The sequence below is a fragment of the Sinocyclocheilus anshuiensis genome, unplaced genomic scaffold (assembly GCF_001515605.1).
Source record: "Sinocyclocheilus anshuiensis isolate Anshui unplaced genomic scaffold, SAMN03320099.WGS_v1.1 scaffold1638, whole genome shotgun sequence".
NCBI classification, from domain to species: Eukaryota; Metazoa; Chordata; class Actinopteri; order Cypriniformes; family Cyprinidae; genus Sinocyclocheilus; species Sinocyclocheilus anshuiensis.
Window position 1 is genome coordinate 1,045,480 of NW_015542885.1, and position 19,253 is coordinate 1,064,732.

The 19,253-nt window shown below is 37.2% G+C and overlaps 1 protein-coding gene across 1 annotated transcript in view; it reads right to left on the reverse strand.

Moving 5' to 3' along the window:
- LOC107694638 (uncharacterized) overlaps positions 1-19,253 on the reverse strand; it is a 153,725-nt gene that overhangs the window by 50,383 nt on the left and 84,089 nt on the right. Inside the window, exons 3-5 of the mRNA XM_016494321.1 lie at positions 7,745-8,039; positions 6,413-6,532; positions 1,908-2,075 (exon numbers count right to left, since the gene is read on the reverse strand). Coding sequence (XP_016349807.1) covers positions 1,908-2,075; positions 6,413-6,532; positions 7,745-8,039 — 583 coding nt within the window. The remainder of the gene's footprint in view (positions 1-1,907; positions 2,076-6,412; positions 6,533-7,744; positions 8,040-19,253) is intronic.

Consider the following 19,253-nt stretch of genomic DNA (forward strand, 5'->3'; position numbering starts at 1 on the left):
ACACACACACACACACACACACACGCATATATATATATATATATATACACACACACACGTTTACTTAGCTAAGTGGTGACATTCCATAGGCGTAATGGTTTTTATACTGTACAAAACTATTCTATTGCCCTATACCTTAACCTACCCCTCACAGAAAACTTTCTGCATTTTTACAATTTAAAAAAAAACTTTGTTTACTTTTTACTTTATTTTTTTTTCCGTATGAGTATGTCCCAAATGGAGGTTTTTGCCGATTTTGTCAGGTTTTGCTCACTTTTTGGTACAAATTTGTCCCCAAAATATAGTTAAGTAGGTACACACACACACACACACACACACATGATTCCACCCAATCAGCTTATCTTTGTAACTGAACATCTACCTGGGTGAGACTTTGATATATTTTCCCCACACATCTTCAGATAATCTCACCCCAGTAAAAAAAAAACATGAGAATGTGAAGGGCAGAGCTGACGCTGGGAGAGAAAGGGCCCTGCTTTGACCGTACTAATAAAGGGCTGGTATGTAATTGAGCAGAACTGGAGGGAGGCTGCGTTTGATAGTGTTAACACTACGCAGGGACAGTTAAACAGCTGACGGTGAGCACTAGATATAGCTCTTTCTTATAACTAGCTCTGTATTATAACTTTCTTATAACTTCATCTCTCCTGTCTCCCATTCTTGGAAATAGCTGGTTTTTATGCACCAACCAGGTTGTATACACGATCAATTCTCAAACCCATTTAGGAAAACAAAATAATATAAGCCAAATGTTTTGGGAGTTTGCCACTCTTGTTGATGGAAACAGTAGGGAGGGGGCGGGAAAATGGAACAGTGATAAGATTCAAACTGTGTCCACTACACAAGCTACACATGCACTAACGTCTAGGCCATTCTATTATGCATTTACATTTACCATGGTAACCACAGTATCCTTAAAAATACCAAAGAATTATAAGATCATGTGGGTTGTACTTTAAAAGAGTATGTGACTAACTTGTTTTTGATTACAATATTAACCTACCAACCCAATCTCATGAGAAGCTGTGGGAATTCACACAAAGATTCGGAAGAATTCACACACACACACACACACACACACACGTTTGGGGACTAAATGGGGACATTACATAGACTTCTATTGTTTTTATATACAGATATTTATACACTTTTTAACCTAAATCCACCCCTAACCCTAACCCTACCCCACAGAAAACTTTCTGCATTTTTACAATTTAAAAAAAAACTTTGTTTACTTTATTTTTATACCAGTTTTACAAATGAGTATGTCCCAAATGGAGGTTTTTGCCGATTTTGTCAGGTTTTGCTCACTTTTTGGTACAAATTTGTCCCCAAAATATAGTTAAGTAGGTACACACACACACACACACACAGACAGACAAATAATGCAAACTTAACCCAACCTTTAAACCTAATTGTAATAATAAAAAAACCTATAAAAACTCTAAAGAAGATCCATGTTGTAAGATTTCACCATCTCTTATAAATTATTAAGAGTTGTCATGAAAGTGTGACATGATTTGTCATCAGTTTCCTCTGGAATTTTTAATGTGTTTTTAGAATAGCACTTTATCAGCAGCATTTTCAGCAGTCATTAGCAGTCTTTTTTTTTTTTTAATGTGCATGCCTTTGTGTAATTTATGTCGTAGAACAAAAAGTGAAAGTTAGTTTAGACCTTATTTCACAAACCAAAATCTATTATTCCAAAAACTCCTGTGGGAACCCATGGATTAAATAAAATAAAATACAAATGGTTCTACATGGGATGTACTTCAAAAAGTGTTTTTTAATGAAAGAGATGGCTTTTATTGTACAAACCATGGTAATTTAATTATGGTAAACTTTTGTAATGGATCTGCATAGACATTATGTGGAAAGTTACTCACTTTGTACGAAGTGAGGAGGATTGTCATTGACATCCGTCAGTCGTACGGTAACTGTTGTCGTTCCTGACAAACCGCCAAGATGGCCACCCATGTCTTTAGCTAGCAGGACCACTAGATACTGATCCTGCACTTCTCTATCTAGATCTGGAACTGCAGTACGCAGGATGCCTGAGGGAGAAAGAGAGACAAAGAGAGAAGCACATCACAAATTCAATCATCTCCTTGAATCAAATCATTTCCATGTGTTCTCTGACCACAAACTTGTAGAAACGTATCCCAGCGGACAAGGTCATCTGCGAGAAACTCCTACCATAGGAAAACAGTCTACTGTACAACAGAGGTTTATTAAAATGTCACAAGGAAATTTAACTGTGGATACATGCTGTGGATAGGAAGAGACCTTTTAGAATGCTATGGCTCAGAATGCTAATTCTCGCTAATGAGTAAAAAAGAATGCCATGCAATGCATATAGGACAGAATTAGGTTAATATCCTTGATTAGCATTCACAAACCTCCAGGAGAAAAAGCCCTCTCATTCATATTAGTGTGGGGTCCACAAATGTCAACAAAATTAATTAGGTTTCATTAGATGGCCAAATGTAATCAAAACATGAAGGAAGTCCATTATCCACACAGACAGAGACACAATGCACTTCAACACAAACAGCAAGCAGTAAAATTCATCTTTCACTTTCTCACTCCTTCTCCCTGCCTCATTCTTTCTAGCCTGTCATATACACAAATACCCATCATTCTACTCGCAACCCTTACACTCACACATAGTGATTGGCCACACAGTCCCACTGTGTGTAGAATCGCACTGTGCTCACTTCACTTCTGCCAATTCCACTCTACAGCACAAAGAAGCAGGAGTGATTTTTCAAATGACTACAGCCCCCCTGTAACCCTGAATAAAAGCCTCTCGCAAGCCTCCGGGTCACAAACCAGACCCTCCGACTGGCACAGAGGCAGAACGCAGAGGCCGGGCCGTTGTGTCATTTAAGCTTGCCATTTAAAGGAAAAGTTCACCCAGAAATTCTGTCATCATTTACTCGCCCCATGTCCTTCCGAACCCATATGCGGTTTTATTCTGTGGAGATATTTTAAGACTCTTTGTGCAGCTACACTACCAATCAAAAATTTGTGGCCGGTTTTATTTTATGTTTTTGAAAGAGATCACTTATGCTCACCAAGGCTGCATTTATTTTATCAAAACTACAATAAATAATGTGAAATATTATTACAAATTAAAATAAAATACAATATTAATATATTTTAAAAAGTAATACATTCCTGTGATGGAAAACCTGAAATTTCAGCAGCCATTACTCCCTAATTACTGACCCTAAACTTTTGAATGGTAGTATATTATAATTAATGACACTAAAAAGAGCTATAGAAAATTGTATAAAAATAGTCCATAAGACATGAAGTCATACAACATCAAGTGTGAAACAATTATGGACAATTATTGAATGTTGCTTCAAACAATAAAGTAACAAATATAATTTGTGTCTAAAGAAGAAAACAAAGACAAACCAAATCACACACACATCAACAGCAAAAAATGCTCAAAATTGGGTGCTCAACAAAAAAATAAAAATCAAAAACAAAAAGTAGGCACACCATAATTAACCATAAACCATAATTAATAATGGACTTCACACAAGGTCCTAAAGAAGAAAGCCAATTTCACTCACTAAACACTGTATATAACCCTAAGTAACAATTTATAATTACATAAATTAAATATGTTAAAATTATCCTTGAATTTGGAAGCCGATGCAGGCTAGATGTAAGCTTTGGTGGCATCAATGAATAATGACTTGCAAATCTCATGCAAAGCTATCATATGACTTCAGAAGACTTGGAATATGACACACAAGTCATATAGACTACTTTTTATGCTGATTTTATGGTGTTCTTTTTAAAGTTTGGTCACTGAATTGTTATTATATGGCAAGAGCTGCACGAAGATTCTTCAACACATTCAATTGTGTTTTCTACTGAATATAACAGCATACAGGTTTGAAATGACAAGAAGATGATTAAATGATGACAGAATTTAACTATCCCTTGAACAGTTCACAAACCTGTGGTGGCGTCCCACTTTGAAGCATTTTTCTTTTTTCACAGCCCTCAGAAGTGTGATTTGAGTTAGTGTTTGCAGCATTTGTTAGAAGTGCAGCAGCTCAAGCGGTATGAATATATTTCTGCCAAGTCAGTCTGGATTAACGAGTGTTGAGGAGAGGGAGGGAAGAACCAGGAAAATAGGAAGGAGCAAAGAACCAGAGGGATGAAGGGATGACAGAGTGCGGGGGAACTTATGCAAATGATTACGGATTTGAAGGGAGAGAACGTGGTGCTAATGGCTGATCAGGGACTGAGACCGGACTAAAGATAGTACATCATGAAACTGAAGGCTCTCTGTTTCACAAAAGCATTTTAATGTATTTTTCACTGACTACACTTGATTCTCACCCAGTCCTTCAGACTTGACCGACAAGTCAAGAACTTCAAGTGATGTTCACCATTTTGTCACCGTGACAAACACTTGAAGTGGTTCTTCAGTTTCTCATAAATGCTTTAGATCTCATCATGTTAGTGCTATCTACAGTATACTATTATTGTGTTGTTGTTATTGCAGACTTTGCAGTCAAAGGCCTTTTGACACTTTTATTGACAGTACATTAGAGACAAAATGAAGGCGAAAAGATGGGGGAATCAGATCAAAACTCACACTGGCCGCATGAGCACCATGGCACGTGTCAAAAACCTGCACTATATAGTTCTGAAAGGATCATTAGTTTATGGTGGTTAGTGCTGGTTGGAAGTGTTCTATGCTTTGCTAAATACAGTTAAATAACATCAACACTGTTTTTGCATAATTTGCCAAATTTACTGGTTGTAACTGAAATTACACACAATAAAATAATTTTGATAATTGATTTTAACAGGTGTTAATTAAACTTAACACATCACGTCTCAAATTTCATGTCAAGCCTGTTTCTCACTTACACTGTTGTCTCCTTGGTAACCAAGTTAAATAATTTTTTAAAACAACCCTAATGGCGGCAGTGCAAAATATAAAAAAATTATAAGTAAAGTAAAAAATATAAAAAACATTTATAAAAAGCATTGCATTATGCTTCTTTCGTATTATAAATAAAATACAATACATCTTTAATATTTTTATAATGGATTTGCATAGTTTAAAAGAATCACCGAAAAACGAAAAACGTCATAAATGATTCACTCTCATGCCATTCACCATATTTAATATGAACTATGCACGTGCTGATCAATGTTCATAAAGTGAATAAAAGGCTAAATTATATCGGTTCATCATATAAAGCAATCATGTCTCTTCAGAACACCTGGATTACTGCATTTTCCAGAAAATAAGTTGCACCTGATCAAAAATGCATCGTTGAGAGAGAGAAAGAGAAAAAAAACAAACATACATGCACAAATAAAATAAAATACCAGTAAATAAAACAAAATGTTTACAAATATCAAACATTATATGTATTTTGTTCCCCTCATAAATCCTATAAATTTAATATTATTCAGAACAGGAATGAAAAATATAAGTATTAAAAAAAAACAAATTATAGTTGCATTCAATATAAACAACATTTATTGTAAATCCCTAGCCTAAATGAATTTATTTAAAACAAAACTGAAACTACCGGAATGTGGAAAAAGCGCTATACAATTCAACTTGGGCTCACATACCTCTCTTATTCAGCACAGATCCAAATGCGTGTGCTGTGCGCATGTTTTGTGAGCTTGACATTATATAAATTTATATAATGCTTTGGAATATAATTCACAACACATTTCAGTTATTTAAAAAAAATCGGACTTATATCCTGAAAAATATGGTAAACTACTCAACTCATATGAATTATGTTTACTGTGTTTTTTATTAACTTTTTGAAGTGTAAAAGTTTTGGGGTAATGAACGTTCAGTGGAGGAACAGAATTCTATCAGGTTTCATAAAAAATATCTTCATTTGTGTTATGAAGCTGAATGAAAGGCTTATGGGTTTGGAATGACATGAAAGTGTCAGTCATGACACTTTCATGTGGGAAGCAGATGTGGATTAATGGTTAGAGAGTCAGGCTTGTAACTCAAAGGTCGCAGGTTCGAGCCTCGGGACCGGCAGGAATTGTAGGTGGGGGGAGTGAATGTACAGCGCTCTCTTCCACCTTCAATAGCACGACCCTTGAACAGAACCCCCAACTGGTCCCCGGGTGCTGCAGTGAAAAATGGCTGCCTACTGCTCCAGGTGTGTGTTGTGTTTGTTCACTACTCACTACTTCACTTAAAAGTGAATAATTGATAACATTTAAGTTTTTGAGTGAACTAACCCTTTAAGATAAAAAGCTTGAGTCTGAGATAAACAAATACTTTATATTCATTGAATCAAAAGAATTTTAAAAAGCTCAAATCTATTAGTTTTAATAAAAATCAGCTGCTGGGTCAAGAAAAACCCACCTGTCTGAGCATCCACGGAGAAGTGCGGCTGCCCCTGAACCAGCGTGTACACCAGCCGCGCGCTGTTCCCATATGTGGGATCGTCTGCGTCTGAAGCCGTCACCTGGATGATGGAGGTCCCTGAGGAAGAGTTTCAGGGAGCGAGAGGGCAAAAAAGACAATAAGAGATGATCAATACAGCACATATGAACACAGGTCATCACAGGACAAGCACATTACGCGAAGAGACCCATATAAAGACTGACAGATTCTCCCCCTCTCTCCTCTCACTCGCCCTCCTGCTACAGTGTGACAAATGCAGTATTCACTTTCTCTTCTCCCCAGCCGCACACCTTCTTTCATTCACGCCTCTGTCTGTCTCACTTCATTTCTCTTCATCTCCTTCTCCAATTCCCCATTTGCTCCCTCTCTCAATCTCTATGCCTGTTTCTGTGGCCACACTCCCCTGTTCCCATAACTCCCTCACGTCTCAAATCTCTCTTTCGCTCCTGACAGATATGGACTTTTTTCCAACCAAATAAATCAAAGAGCTTCATGCGAAGGACCGAAGCTGTTTGAAAAGAACATATATATGTACAATGGAAAAAGAACTACATTTCCCATAGGGCAATGTCTGACAAGCTCAGAGGGACGAGGGGGGGGGGATTTGTGGGAGCAGCTGTTGCTGTTTTCAGACATCAAAAGCCTGACAGTGTCACCAAGAAAGCTTGTGGGTTGAGGGGAGGGTGCCGTCTGATTACAGATCTTTCGCAGGTAGTTAAGAAGCAGCAAATAGAAGACAGTAGGAGAACAAGAGCGAGAGAGAGATTGTCACTGTAAACGAATGATCAGATAGGCAGATCAAAAAACAGACGTGAATGCCGGGTTGACGCAACATGCAGCGGCTCAGAGAAATCTATTCATATTCAATCCGAGTGGAACTGAAGAAACACGCCACAATTTAGACTGATAACGCATTCACACTGATGGAATATTAGATTTGAATGGCGCTCTGGTTTCGTTTACCTCAGCAAGGGTTCGAGCATTCAGATGCAGCACAGAATATTTCTTGTTTGCACTTGGGATCCTTTGATATTAATTAAACCCATTTCAGGAAAACAAAAAGAGCACTACTGTCTAGGGGTAATATTTTGAGCCCGCCTCAAATGGATGTAAAATTGATAAACGTGAGAGGTTATTTCACATTTAAACACCGCAAATTATAGGGAGCATTTTCCTCAGCTTTTCATTCAATGATTTTTGGGACAGCATGAATCCTGCATTATTCAAAAATCACTGACATTCACCAAGAAAATGTGCTAGCGGGGATGAGCATATGTTGTCTTCCGCTACCTATGTTTGCCATCTCGGGTACTGTGGCGCTGTAGGGTCCTTCCTCGAAGACAGGTGGGTTGTCGTTGATATCCTGCACTCTAATGATGAACTGGGAGGAGGGCTCCAGGGCACGCTCTGTCTGACTGTCTGTTGCTGTGGCAATCAGCCGGTATTCATCCTTCTCCTCCCGATCCAAGGGCTTGGTTACGTGGATGTTGCCCGTCTTCTCGTCAATCACAAACACTGACCCCGCCCCCTCACCCCGCAGCACGTACTTAGTGCGTCCATCACCTCTGTCCATGTCAGTGTGAAGCTGATGAAGAGAAAATGAGAGGGAAAGGTTGAGACAGAAAGATTACAAGAGACTGAAGGGTTAAGAAAGACTAATATATATATATGCTGGGTAGATTGTAATCTGTTACTGATTCCAAATTACATAACAAAAATTGTAGCTAGTAACATAATCCATTACATTACACATTTTAGGTAATATAATCCACTTTTTGATTACTTTTAGATTACTTGTGACCCAACTCATCTATCACATTGATTGATAGATTGATATAAAAATACAAAGAGAATGAAAATATATTCCATTTGTTGTTATTAAGAACATTACGTCAAGTGTTTTTTTTAACTGTGGTTCATGAAGTAACTGCAAGGGGGTTGTGAGTTTAATGAAAAGCTAATAATTAATTAAATTATACACATTTTAAAGTAAAATCAATCGTTTTAAAATAACAACAATCAAAATGAAACGCTTACTAAAAAAAGATGAAATATTTCATTTGTTTACCTGCATGTCATGTGACCATTTACCAACATCAGAGAACCGTGAACATGCAAATGTGTAATTAACTTATAATTAACTCTCAGAGGGTACTTCAAGTAAATATATTAGATGAAAGAGGTTCCGCTGACAAAAAAGTTTGGGAATCCCTGTATTACACAAAAAAGAAATAACATGAATTTGTGCATTTAAATGTGTTTTAAAGACAAAAGACTTCCAAAGACAAAGACTTGTGTGAATAATATGTAATCCAGATTACATGCAATCAGTTACTACCCAGCACAGAGGTCAAAACACCATCAACTTTATGTGCATAAAGCAAAAACGGTAAAACAAAAGATTCATCTTAAAATATAGACTCCACTTTGACAGATGAGGACTTCAGGGGCTCATTGGCAGACAGTACAGATGGGCGGTAATGATCACACAGCCTTGCGTGAAACGCTCGTACTCTGGGCACTGATTGAGGGTGGAGTCTGGTTACCAGATCAGCGGCAGTCTACGGCTAAGGAGCCTTCATGCAGTGAGCAAAGCCTGGGCTGCATAGGGAGCGCATGACGCTCAGAGGGAAGAGTGTGGAGAAAGCATCAGCATTCATCCTCATTACTGCTTCTACGTGGCCAGAATACAGCTGCTTAAAAAGACGCCATAACAGCACAACTTCAACAAAAAGTGCCACACAGCAAGTTTGGAAGACAAATGGGAGCGTGTCCTGTCCTATGCATTCGAGTGTGGAAAGAGTTGAGTGTGTTCCATTCAAAATGGAGATTTTTTTGGAATCAGAATATTCAATGGCTTTTCTAGATTGAATTTTGAGAAAACATGTGGTTGTGTAGATGTAAATCCCCAAAGAATGTCCTGACACTCGGTGGGCAGTGATGAGGAAAACTCTTAAGAAAGCACATTGTGCTCAGTGATACACATTCTTGTGTACGATAGCCAGGCGCAATGCAACAAGTTGGCAAACGATAAAACAGTTTTTCCATGTCAAGAGGTGCTCACATTGAGGTCTCCAGGTCACTGTACTGTTGGTTGCAAGTAGGCGTTCCTACTCAGATAGCAGTATCACACAGCTTTTCTCAGCATGTTCATATGTAGTTTAAGGTTCAACTGCAGTCAAAGTAAAGCAATAACTTTAACATATCATGTAAACGCTTTACACAGAGTGAAATTGTACTAGTCTGATTTTTGGACCAACAGATCAAGAATGTGTGATTTTAGCTTTACCTTATGCAGCATGTATTTTATCAATATTCATAATAATAAATATTAATATTTCTCAATAATATTAAAAAAGTTATTATATATTATTAATATTATCATTATAAAATTATATTATCTGTATTTATATTTATTAATATAATTACTAATCAGCTTTTCTTCAGGCCAATAAGAAAATAAATAAATATTTGCTTTCATAAATAAATAGTCTTTACATTAATACAGCATTTTACTGAATAGTTTCGCTCAAAGCATTTTGAATGAGTGGAGTGGATCTACACAATCAGCATCTACCTGGATAATGCAACAGCAGCCTTATTGTGCCAGAACTCCCACCACACACCAGTTATCAGTGGAGAGGCGACAGTGTGAAGTAGCCAATTATATGGATGATTAGGAGGCCATGATGGAGTGAGGCCAATCTGACGAGGGCGCACGGGTTACATACCTACTCTTTTGAAAAAGCACCCTGAGATTTTTAATGACCACCAGCAGTCAAAACCTTGGTGTAGTCCCTGTTTATACCTGGTATTAAATCCGTTTTGGGTTATCTGATGACAACTGGTCAGCTGAGACAAAGTCACTACAGGGTCTTTGATTTCAGGGCTACACTTAGTAAGTCAAGATGATTCTACATGTTAACAAGTGCAAAAAGGCACAAGAAGTCATCACATTATTGCTTATTGCACATTATACTAAATATACTTTATATATACAAATCTACTGCAAACATGCTGTTTTGAATAAAATGCTCATTGTTATTTTAGCTCCTATATAAAGTGTTTTTTTTTTTTTTTTGATGAACTTCAGATTATCTGCGTCATGCTGATGTAAATCAAAGACATTCCACATCTATTTACTAATACTAATATACAGACATTTTTGGGGAAACCAATTTTTTCAGGATTCTTTGATTAATAGAAATTTCCAAAGAACAGCAATTATTTTAAACAGAAATCTTTTTCTAACATTATGTCTTCACTCTCACTTTTCATTATCAATTTAATGCATCCTTGCTGAATAAAAGTATTTATTTCTTTAAAGGGGTCCTATTATGCTTTTACAAAGTCTTGATTTTGTTTTGGGGGTGTACTAGAACAGGCTCTCATACTAGGTTGTTCGAAAAACACATTATTTTTCACATATTTTACATTATTACAACACCTCTCTCCCCAGTCTGGCATGAACGGCTCGAATAGTTTCTGTATCCCATGAAGGCCCACCTTCTGAAATACGAAATGTGCTGTGATTGGTTAGCTGGGCCAGTGTGTGTTGTGATTGGCAGCACTCTGCAACTGGTCAGGAAATGTCATGCCCCTTACCATAGCCGTCTGCGAGCTTCAGTGTAAATATTGCGTCAAAATCAAATAAATTTGAGCGCGATTTAAACCCAGATGATTGTAACCACTCTAAGTTCATCTGCCTGACTTTGAGCTTTGTAACTTTGCAGTTCTTTTTTATGCTCAAACAGCAACATTACAGACTAACTAAAGTTGAAAAAGTGAAAAAGCATAATAGGACCTTTTGAATGGTAGTATCCATGTAAATGTTTGTTGTAACCCTCTATGAATACAAATGAGATCAGGCAGGTAAATATGTGCTATTTGCTAAGTCACAAAACGTTTTGGACCCCACACCTGTATTTAGCACTGACCATTTGTGATCAGATCGCTCGAAATGGATGTTAATGCCAGGTGTTAGTCAGTACCTCAGCTTCAGTTGGTAATCAGTCGAGGGAACTACGTGTCTTCCAGTCCAGGTGTCGAGTGTTGTTGCTAGTGAGAGCAGGCAGCCATGAAGCCGTTGCTGTGTTGTGGCTTTGGAATTCCTGATTCCATCCCATAATTCCGCCTTGAGCTCTCGGTCAGTCAAGTCTGCCAGCAGTTTGCCGTTCCAAGCCTGGGGTTCTTAACGAAGGGCCTTAATGACCTGCCTTAACGACAGGACTTAACGAGGCCGTTAATGAAGCTGCCGCTATCGTTAAGGCTGACGATGGCGGGATGATGAAAGACGCAGAGAATCCCCTCTGTGTAGTCATGGAGAATGAGAGGAGCGTGTCCTTTTGTCCCTGGCATTGACCTGATCGACGTGACCTCCGCCGACACTCCTTGTGATTTACACGTCCAATAACACTGATGTAGTGACACAGCTCAAAACAAACACACACAAGGACTCAAGGACAGACACACAGCGTGATGCACAACTGCACACACACTCTGCCAAGCGGATGCCTGACCACATTAGAGAAAAAAAAAAAGCATGAATTTAAACAGTCGCACCATTATTGGCCCTACCGAGATTAGAATATCGGTACTAAATGAGGTCTAATATCTACACAGCTGAACCTGGCTGACACCTTAATAAAGGATTTATCAGAGGCAGTTGATTTTGAAAACAAGACATTTTGAAAAGCAACTGAATTATACATGAAATTGCATCAAAAAGGTCTAATGTATGCACTGACATCCAGCTGACCATAATATGCATTCAAATTAGCCATCTAAATTCCTGCCAGACATCCTGTTTCAAGGACAGATTCTCGGCTTCCTTTGTATACATGGGCATTATCATTAGGCCTCTAAATCAACTAAATTACTCATATTATAAAGTAATGTTCTTATACTCATATAGTCAATTTCATATTTTTGCAATAACCATAAATCATGAACTGTGGGAAAAAATATTCAGTGTCAACCTCTAAATCACTTAAATAACTTATTCGGGTATACTCAATTTCACATTCCTGCAGCACAATAAATCATAAAACATTGAGAGAGGGGGAAAAAATGCATTTTGCATCTGTGCATTAACCTAATGAATGTGTTTTCCTGGGCAGATTTATTTAGCGCCCCGCGAGTTGGGAGAAACAGTGTTTGAGAAAATGGCACTTCAGCCATCATGTGAAATGGGTTTTGACTGCTCTAAACAGCAATGCGGTGGCCTGGATAGCGAGAGGCCATCTACACACATAACCATTACAGAAACACACACTCCGATACACACAGATCTCAGCGTGTTATGAGTTTCAATCCCCCTTAGCCACCAGGGAATCTTATCAAAGGCTTTAAGGCTGATGGGAGAGAATCTCCGGCTCCTTCACGTCTGAGCGAGGAAGATGAAGCTTGCGCGCTTCTCCTCTAACGGCATTGAGATGCGTTACTTTAAAAGTGATGCATTACTTTACTCTTAATACAAGTAACTAATTCTGTCAATTGGTTCATCCAACAGTAGAGTTTTTTTCTTCATCATCATCATTATTATGATTATTATTATAAGGTGGTACTTTTGCTTTGAACCATTTAACTATGCGACACACCTGTATAGATATCATGCTAAACATCTCATGACTAAAACGGGGTTATGTCCCAGTCCTGTTCTCTATATTTTCCATATTGTCCATATTTTCTATATTGTAACCTATCTTGTCAAATAAATGAAAATAAAACAAGAAAATAAATAACTAGCATGAAATCAATAAATATTTATTTATAATATTTTATTTCTTTATTGGCTTTTAAACAGATGCAAAATACATCTTTACCCACTCCCACAATGTTAACAATTAAAATATATTTCAATTTTACATTAAATTTAGTATAGTTAATCTAAAAAAAAAATTCAAAAAAGTTAATCTAAAATATATATATATATATATATATATAGACCAACATATAAAAACAATAGAGCTGTCAAATCGATTAATCACATCCAAAATAAAAGTTTATGTTTGCATGATATTTGTGTGTACTGTGTATATTTATATCTATATATAAATACACACACACATACATGTATATATTTAAATAATATTTACATGTATACAGATGAGATCAAAATTAAGAGAACAACCTACAATTTCCTAAATTTCAAGTTCACTGCTTATTTTAAATGATCCTAATAGGAGTAAGAACACTTACAGATACCTCCAAGTTATTGGTGTTAATCTGGCACCTGGTGCTAATTTCCTTAATTATACGACAAACCCTATTTAACTGGCAGTATTCGTCCAATTGTCACTGAGATTGGAAGATGGTGAGCCACTGGTGACTGAAAGCCTGCGACAGGAGGTTGTCCAGAAGGTCAAAGGAATGACCATTTCAGCCACAGCAAGAGAAGCTGGTCATTACAAATCTGTGATTTCTAGAATACTGCAGCTTTACAATGACACTAATTAATTTAAGTCCCCCAAAAAGGCTGGTTGTCCACGTAAGACAAATGCACAAGAAGACAGGATAATGCGGAGACTCTCAATGGGGAATTGGTTCAACACTGCAGCTGGAATTGCCTGCCAGTTCAGCGCAGAACAGGGTAAGGATCTGTCTCTGCACATTTAAGAGAAGTCGGACTGAAAGTACACTGCAGTGACCAAGCCTCTCATCAGCAGAAATAATCAAAAGGCTAGGTTCACCTTTCCTGAGAAGCATGTTGTGTGGAGAGAGGAGAACTGGTCCAAAGTTCACTTTCTTATACAACTACATGGCAGAGTGAATGCCAATATTTATCAGAAATTTCTTCAACAACATGCAGTTCCTTCCCTGCAAGCATCCCCTAATCAGCCTGCAATTTTCATGCAAGACATTGTCCCCGTCACACTGCAAAACAGGTAAAGCAGTTCCTTGAAGACAAGAACATTGAAATAATGAAATGGCTGGCTCAGAGTCCTGATCTAAACCAGATTGAAAATCTCTGGAAAATCCTTGGTGACAAAGTGATGGCAAAGAAACCCACTACAGTTTCCGAACTATGGAAGAGAATGGAAGAAGAGATTCGAAGAAGAGTGGACAAAGATCACACCAGCGCAGTGTGAGAAACTAGTCTTGCGGCCACAGATGTGCTTTAGTCATTCAAAGCAAGGGCCTCTAAAATTCCTACTGATTTCTGACAGCTGTAATCCTCCAAAATATTTTAGTTGTAATCTTCTTTTGTGCTACAGTAGTTGCTGTTCTCTAATTTTGATCACTGTTTTCCCAAAATAATAGAGGTTTTTGTTGAAATGCCTTGGTTATTTTGTCGAACACGTTAGTAAAACAGTGGTATACCTACAGCTATTCCTGTACATTGAGAGATGAAGATTAGCAATATTTCAGAAAAAAATCAAGTATTTATAGATTATTCTCAAATTGATCTCCACTGTATATATTAGGGCTTGAACAACTACAGATTTTTTTTAAAGTTGACATTTATGCTGATGATGTCATTAATGAACAAATAATCCTGAACCTCGAGCTGAGACTCAAAAACCTTGTGCACAGCTATGGCATATGACACAGCACTTCCCACATGGCTATTGCTCCAGTAACCGCTCATTTTTATCAGTTCTTTTGTCTTTGGGTCGTTATATTTTTTTTCACAGATTTCTGCTTGTTATAAATCAGATACAGATAAAGTAGCACAGTAAAGACTCCATTTATATGAATGCATTAGTGAGAGAGTGGTTGTGTGTGTGAATTAATTCTACAATGGCAGTGTCTCTCTTAGTTACTAAGAAATACACTCTCTGTTTAAATCTAGATAAAAGACGCATCTCTTTGGCCAAGCATTCAAATAATGCATCTCATAATCTTGTACTGCAGTTATATCTTATCAAATGCAAAATATATGCTATAACTTTTCAGATTCTGAGCTAATTTATTGAGAAATCACAGAACAGTGTTACAATACATTTCCGCGGAACTGAATGATTCTGTGTGTGTGTGTGTGTGTGTATATATATATATATATATATATACTGTACACACACACAGAATCATTCAGTACCACAGTGTGGGAGAATTCCAAATCGGGGTGACCTTGCTTGGCTAACTCTCCTCTCTTGGCCCTGCTGCATGACTAAGAGCAGGCGTGACTGTGTCATCTCACCCAGACTCACCTTCCATCTGTCTGGCCCCCAGCTAGATCCAACCTCGCATTTCTCACTGGATCTCCTCTGCCAGGCGACTCCGCACCTGCAGCCCTAAGGCCCAGCTGAGAGTCCACGACTATGGGGCCGACACAGAGCTTTAGCGGCGTCTTATCTCTCCACTGACACATAATTAACATCAGCCCTGCCAGCTCAGACGCACTGACCGCATTATTAAAGCTGTTTACCCTGGCGTAGGCTGACACCATAACACTTAAGCACTAGACTTGGGGCTTTAAGATTTCTATGATGCAGAAAATGCAGATGGAGTCACAGAAATCAGTCAATAAAATGGAATTAAAAGGTATAACACAGCAAATTTTGGACAATTAATCAAAAGTATGACACCTAATCATATCATGATATGGACTAGTGACTGCGAATATTAAAGTGCAAAAAGAATGCTAGTCTATTCTGTGTGTCTCTGTGTGAATGAACAGCAGAGTTTTGTCTACCACATATATTCAAGCACCTGTGACGCTTGTGGTTTTTTCAACATCTGCTGTCCCATCATATGATATGATGACGTGAACACATGAACTTCATTTCCAGAGCTGCTCTCAGTGTTCACTTCACTTAAAGGTCTTCAAGGCAACCCATCAAAATAAAAGTTTGTTTAAACTTTAATTGTTAAATTGTTAAAGTTTTATTCATTCAATTAAGTAGACATGTTTTTGGATTATTAAAACTTATTACAGCCATTAAAATAGAATCCAGAAACATTCAAATAGAAAAAAAAAGAATTTTGGCAAAATGCACATCAAACATATACAGATAAACCATTTTTTTTTCATAGGTCCCAAAATTTGTTTTAATCTTTTAATAAATTGTTGTTAAATTGTATAGGTTTCATGACTTCAATTAATTAGACATACGTTTTGATTACTAAAATTTAAATCAACTTTTAAAACGGAATGCAGAAATTTTTTAACTGAAAATAAAAAAATTGAATTTGGTTAAAAAACAAATACAGGGTCATACAAACCTTCCTGAAGTGCAGTGATGAGAACTATAGAACAGAAGGCTCAGTTTATCTATGCTCAAATCTGTGGGAGGATCAATTTGATTTAAACTGTAAGCACTATGAGAACTAGGTGAGAATGGTGTCTTACAGTTGATTTCACAAGTGAGGTTGAGCCGCGGTTACAGGTCAGTGGAGTCACATCGCAGCCTGGTTTCACCCACACTCTTACACTAATGCCCCTAGCAAGCTAATAGGGGTGCTGTGGTTAGTTGCTGGTGCTGAGTCTGATAATCGAGGTGTTGTTTTTGTCAGGCTGAGCTGAAACTGATGTAATGCCATCTGACTCAGCTTGGCCCAACACCCAACAACGTCCATCACCCGTGTGTCACTTATGCCCACGTTTGCCGGTCACATGAGTAGTTGTTTCACATCATCAGCAAGTATTTTTCCAATTTGCTGCTGTTGTTCAGCCTCCTTCATGCATCATTTATGATCAAAACCATCTTTATTTGGCATAAGTTCATGCAAATACCAGTGGTTATTAGCATAATCAGCTGAAATATGAAGAAAGAGCGCGTGGTTGTTTTATGAATGTGTTTAACTTTAATGGGTTGGCTTTGAAGCTGACTATATACTTTAGCTTTATTTACTTTAATAATTTTAAAAGGGGAGCATGTAGGCAGGAAAAGGGTCAATCTTAATGCAAATCTTTTCTGGGCATTTAAAGGGCAGTTTGCTCACTTCTATGCCATTGTCTGACAGTGCCAAGGTAAGCGACCCTGTGCCAAAAACTATACATCACTTTACTGCAAAAGACTGAGCTTCTTATTTTAATTGTTCTGAGCATGACTTTGAGTAGGCTGTATGAATAAATGTTCAAACAATAGTAACTTGGTGCTTTTCCAAACACTTTGCATATTAAGTGCCGTGAAGTTCAAAAATAGCAAGCGCCGGTCTCCCTGGAGAAGAGTTAAGCGAGTTTATTAACCATTAGGGTGCAGCCCCTTTGAAAGTGGTCATCTCTATGCCTTACTCCCTGTGAAGGAGAAAACCCTTTGAAGTGGTAACTCTTCAAGGGGTTTGCCGAGAACAGGGATCACAAATCGCAGTGGTCTGGAACATCAATTTAACGCCTCTAGAGCTCAACAGTAGAAGGGAGGCATTGTATTTCCATGTTGTTCATTCACTCTAAACATGAACAAATTCCATGATTACATAACATATATAACACACACGAACATACTTAATATGTTTTTTAAATATTTTAAATATTTATATAAAAATATATTAAATTAAATTTTTATAAATGTATTAATTTAATATTATATATTATATATTGAATATATAAAAATATGTACTCAAATTTGATAAATAAATATATGGTGAGGATTTTTCAGTGACTCTTTCTGCAGGTTTCTTCTTTATACCAGCAGAGAGTGACAAGTGGCTTTATGAATTGAATCATTCATGCAAAAAAATCGTTAAAAAATGCTGATTCATTCGGGAACAAAACATTTATGAAGTAGTAATTGAATCATTCACCCAATCGATTTGTTTAAAAAAAATTTGATTCATTCAAAAGCAAGACTGAGAAAATCACTGAATCACTCAACTAATTTGTTCAAAAACACTGTGGCTAAATTTGATACTGCATACTTCCATACTACTTTTAATATTTCTGCTATATAGTTATGTAGTATTCTAGTATGTTATTCAAAATTCAGCCCGTATCATTTAGGAATGAAACAAATGAGTCTTTGAATCAATCTCTCAATTGATTTTTTCAAAACACTGATTTTCATTGGCAGAGCAAAAAAATCGACAAAATAACTAGCAATATTGTGTCTAAAATATAAGTTACTCAATGTAATTTTTTTTAGTGAACTGTTACATGAGACTAATATTGCATTCACAATCTGAATATCAGCACGGCTTACGTTCAGTTCAATAATATATTGACTTCCAATGCCAATATTCAATGTTTTACACACCTGCCACAATAATCTCTTTCATTTTCTCAGAAAATACTGATGCAATAAATTAATCAGCATATCATGCAATTCATTTGATTTTGAATTGACAGCCTTAAAGGGATAGTTCACCCAAAAATGAAAATTCTGTCATTAATTACTCACCCTCATGTCGTTTCAAATCCGTAAGACCTTCGTTCATCTTCGGAACACAAATTAAGATATTTTTGATGGAATCTGAGAGCTGTCTGACCCTGCATAGACAGCAATACAACTGAAATGTTCCCAAGTCCAGAGACGTAGCAAGGAGCTTGGTAAAATAATCCATGTGACATCAGGGGTTCAACCGTAATTTTACGAAGCTACGAGAACTTACGGGTTTGAAACAACATGAGGGTGAGTAATTAATGACAGAATTTTCATTTTTGGGTGAACTAACCCTTTAATATAGAGATTTTGAAGCTCCACTCAGGCAGTTCAAAGACCTGTTCTGACTGCAGCCTCCGACTTCACACTATAATATTGATGTGACTTTTGCAGTTCACAGGCTGTTAGAAGCACATCTGAAAAATACACAAGTAGTCATTCATACCTGCAAAAGTCTGCATCTTTGTATAGTCATGTTTTAACAGTACAAAAGGCCACAGGTCAATTTCCCTCCCCCAAAGCATCACCCTATTCAA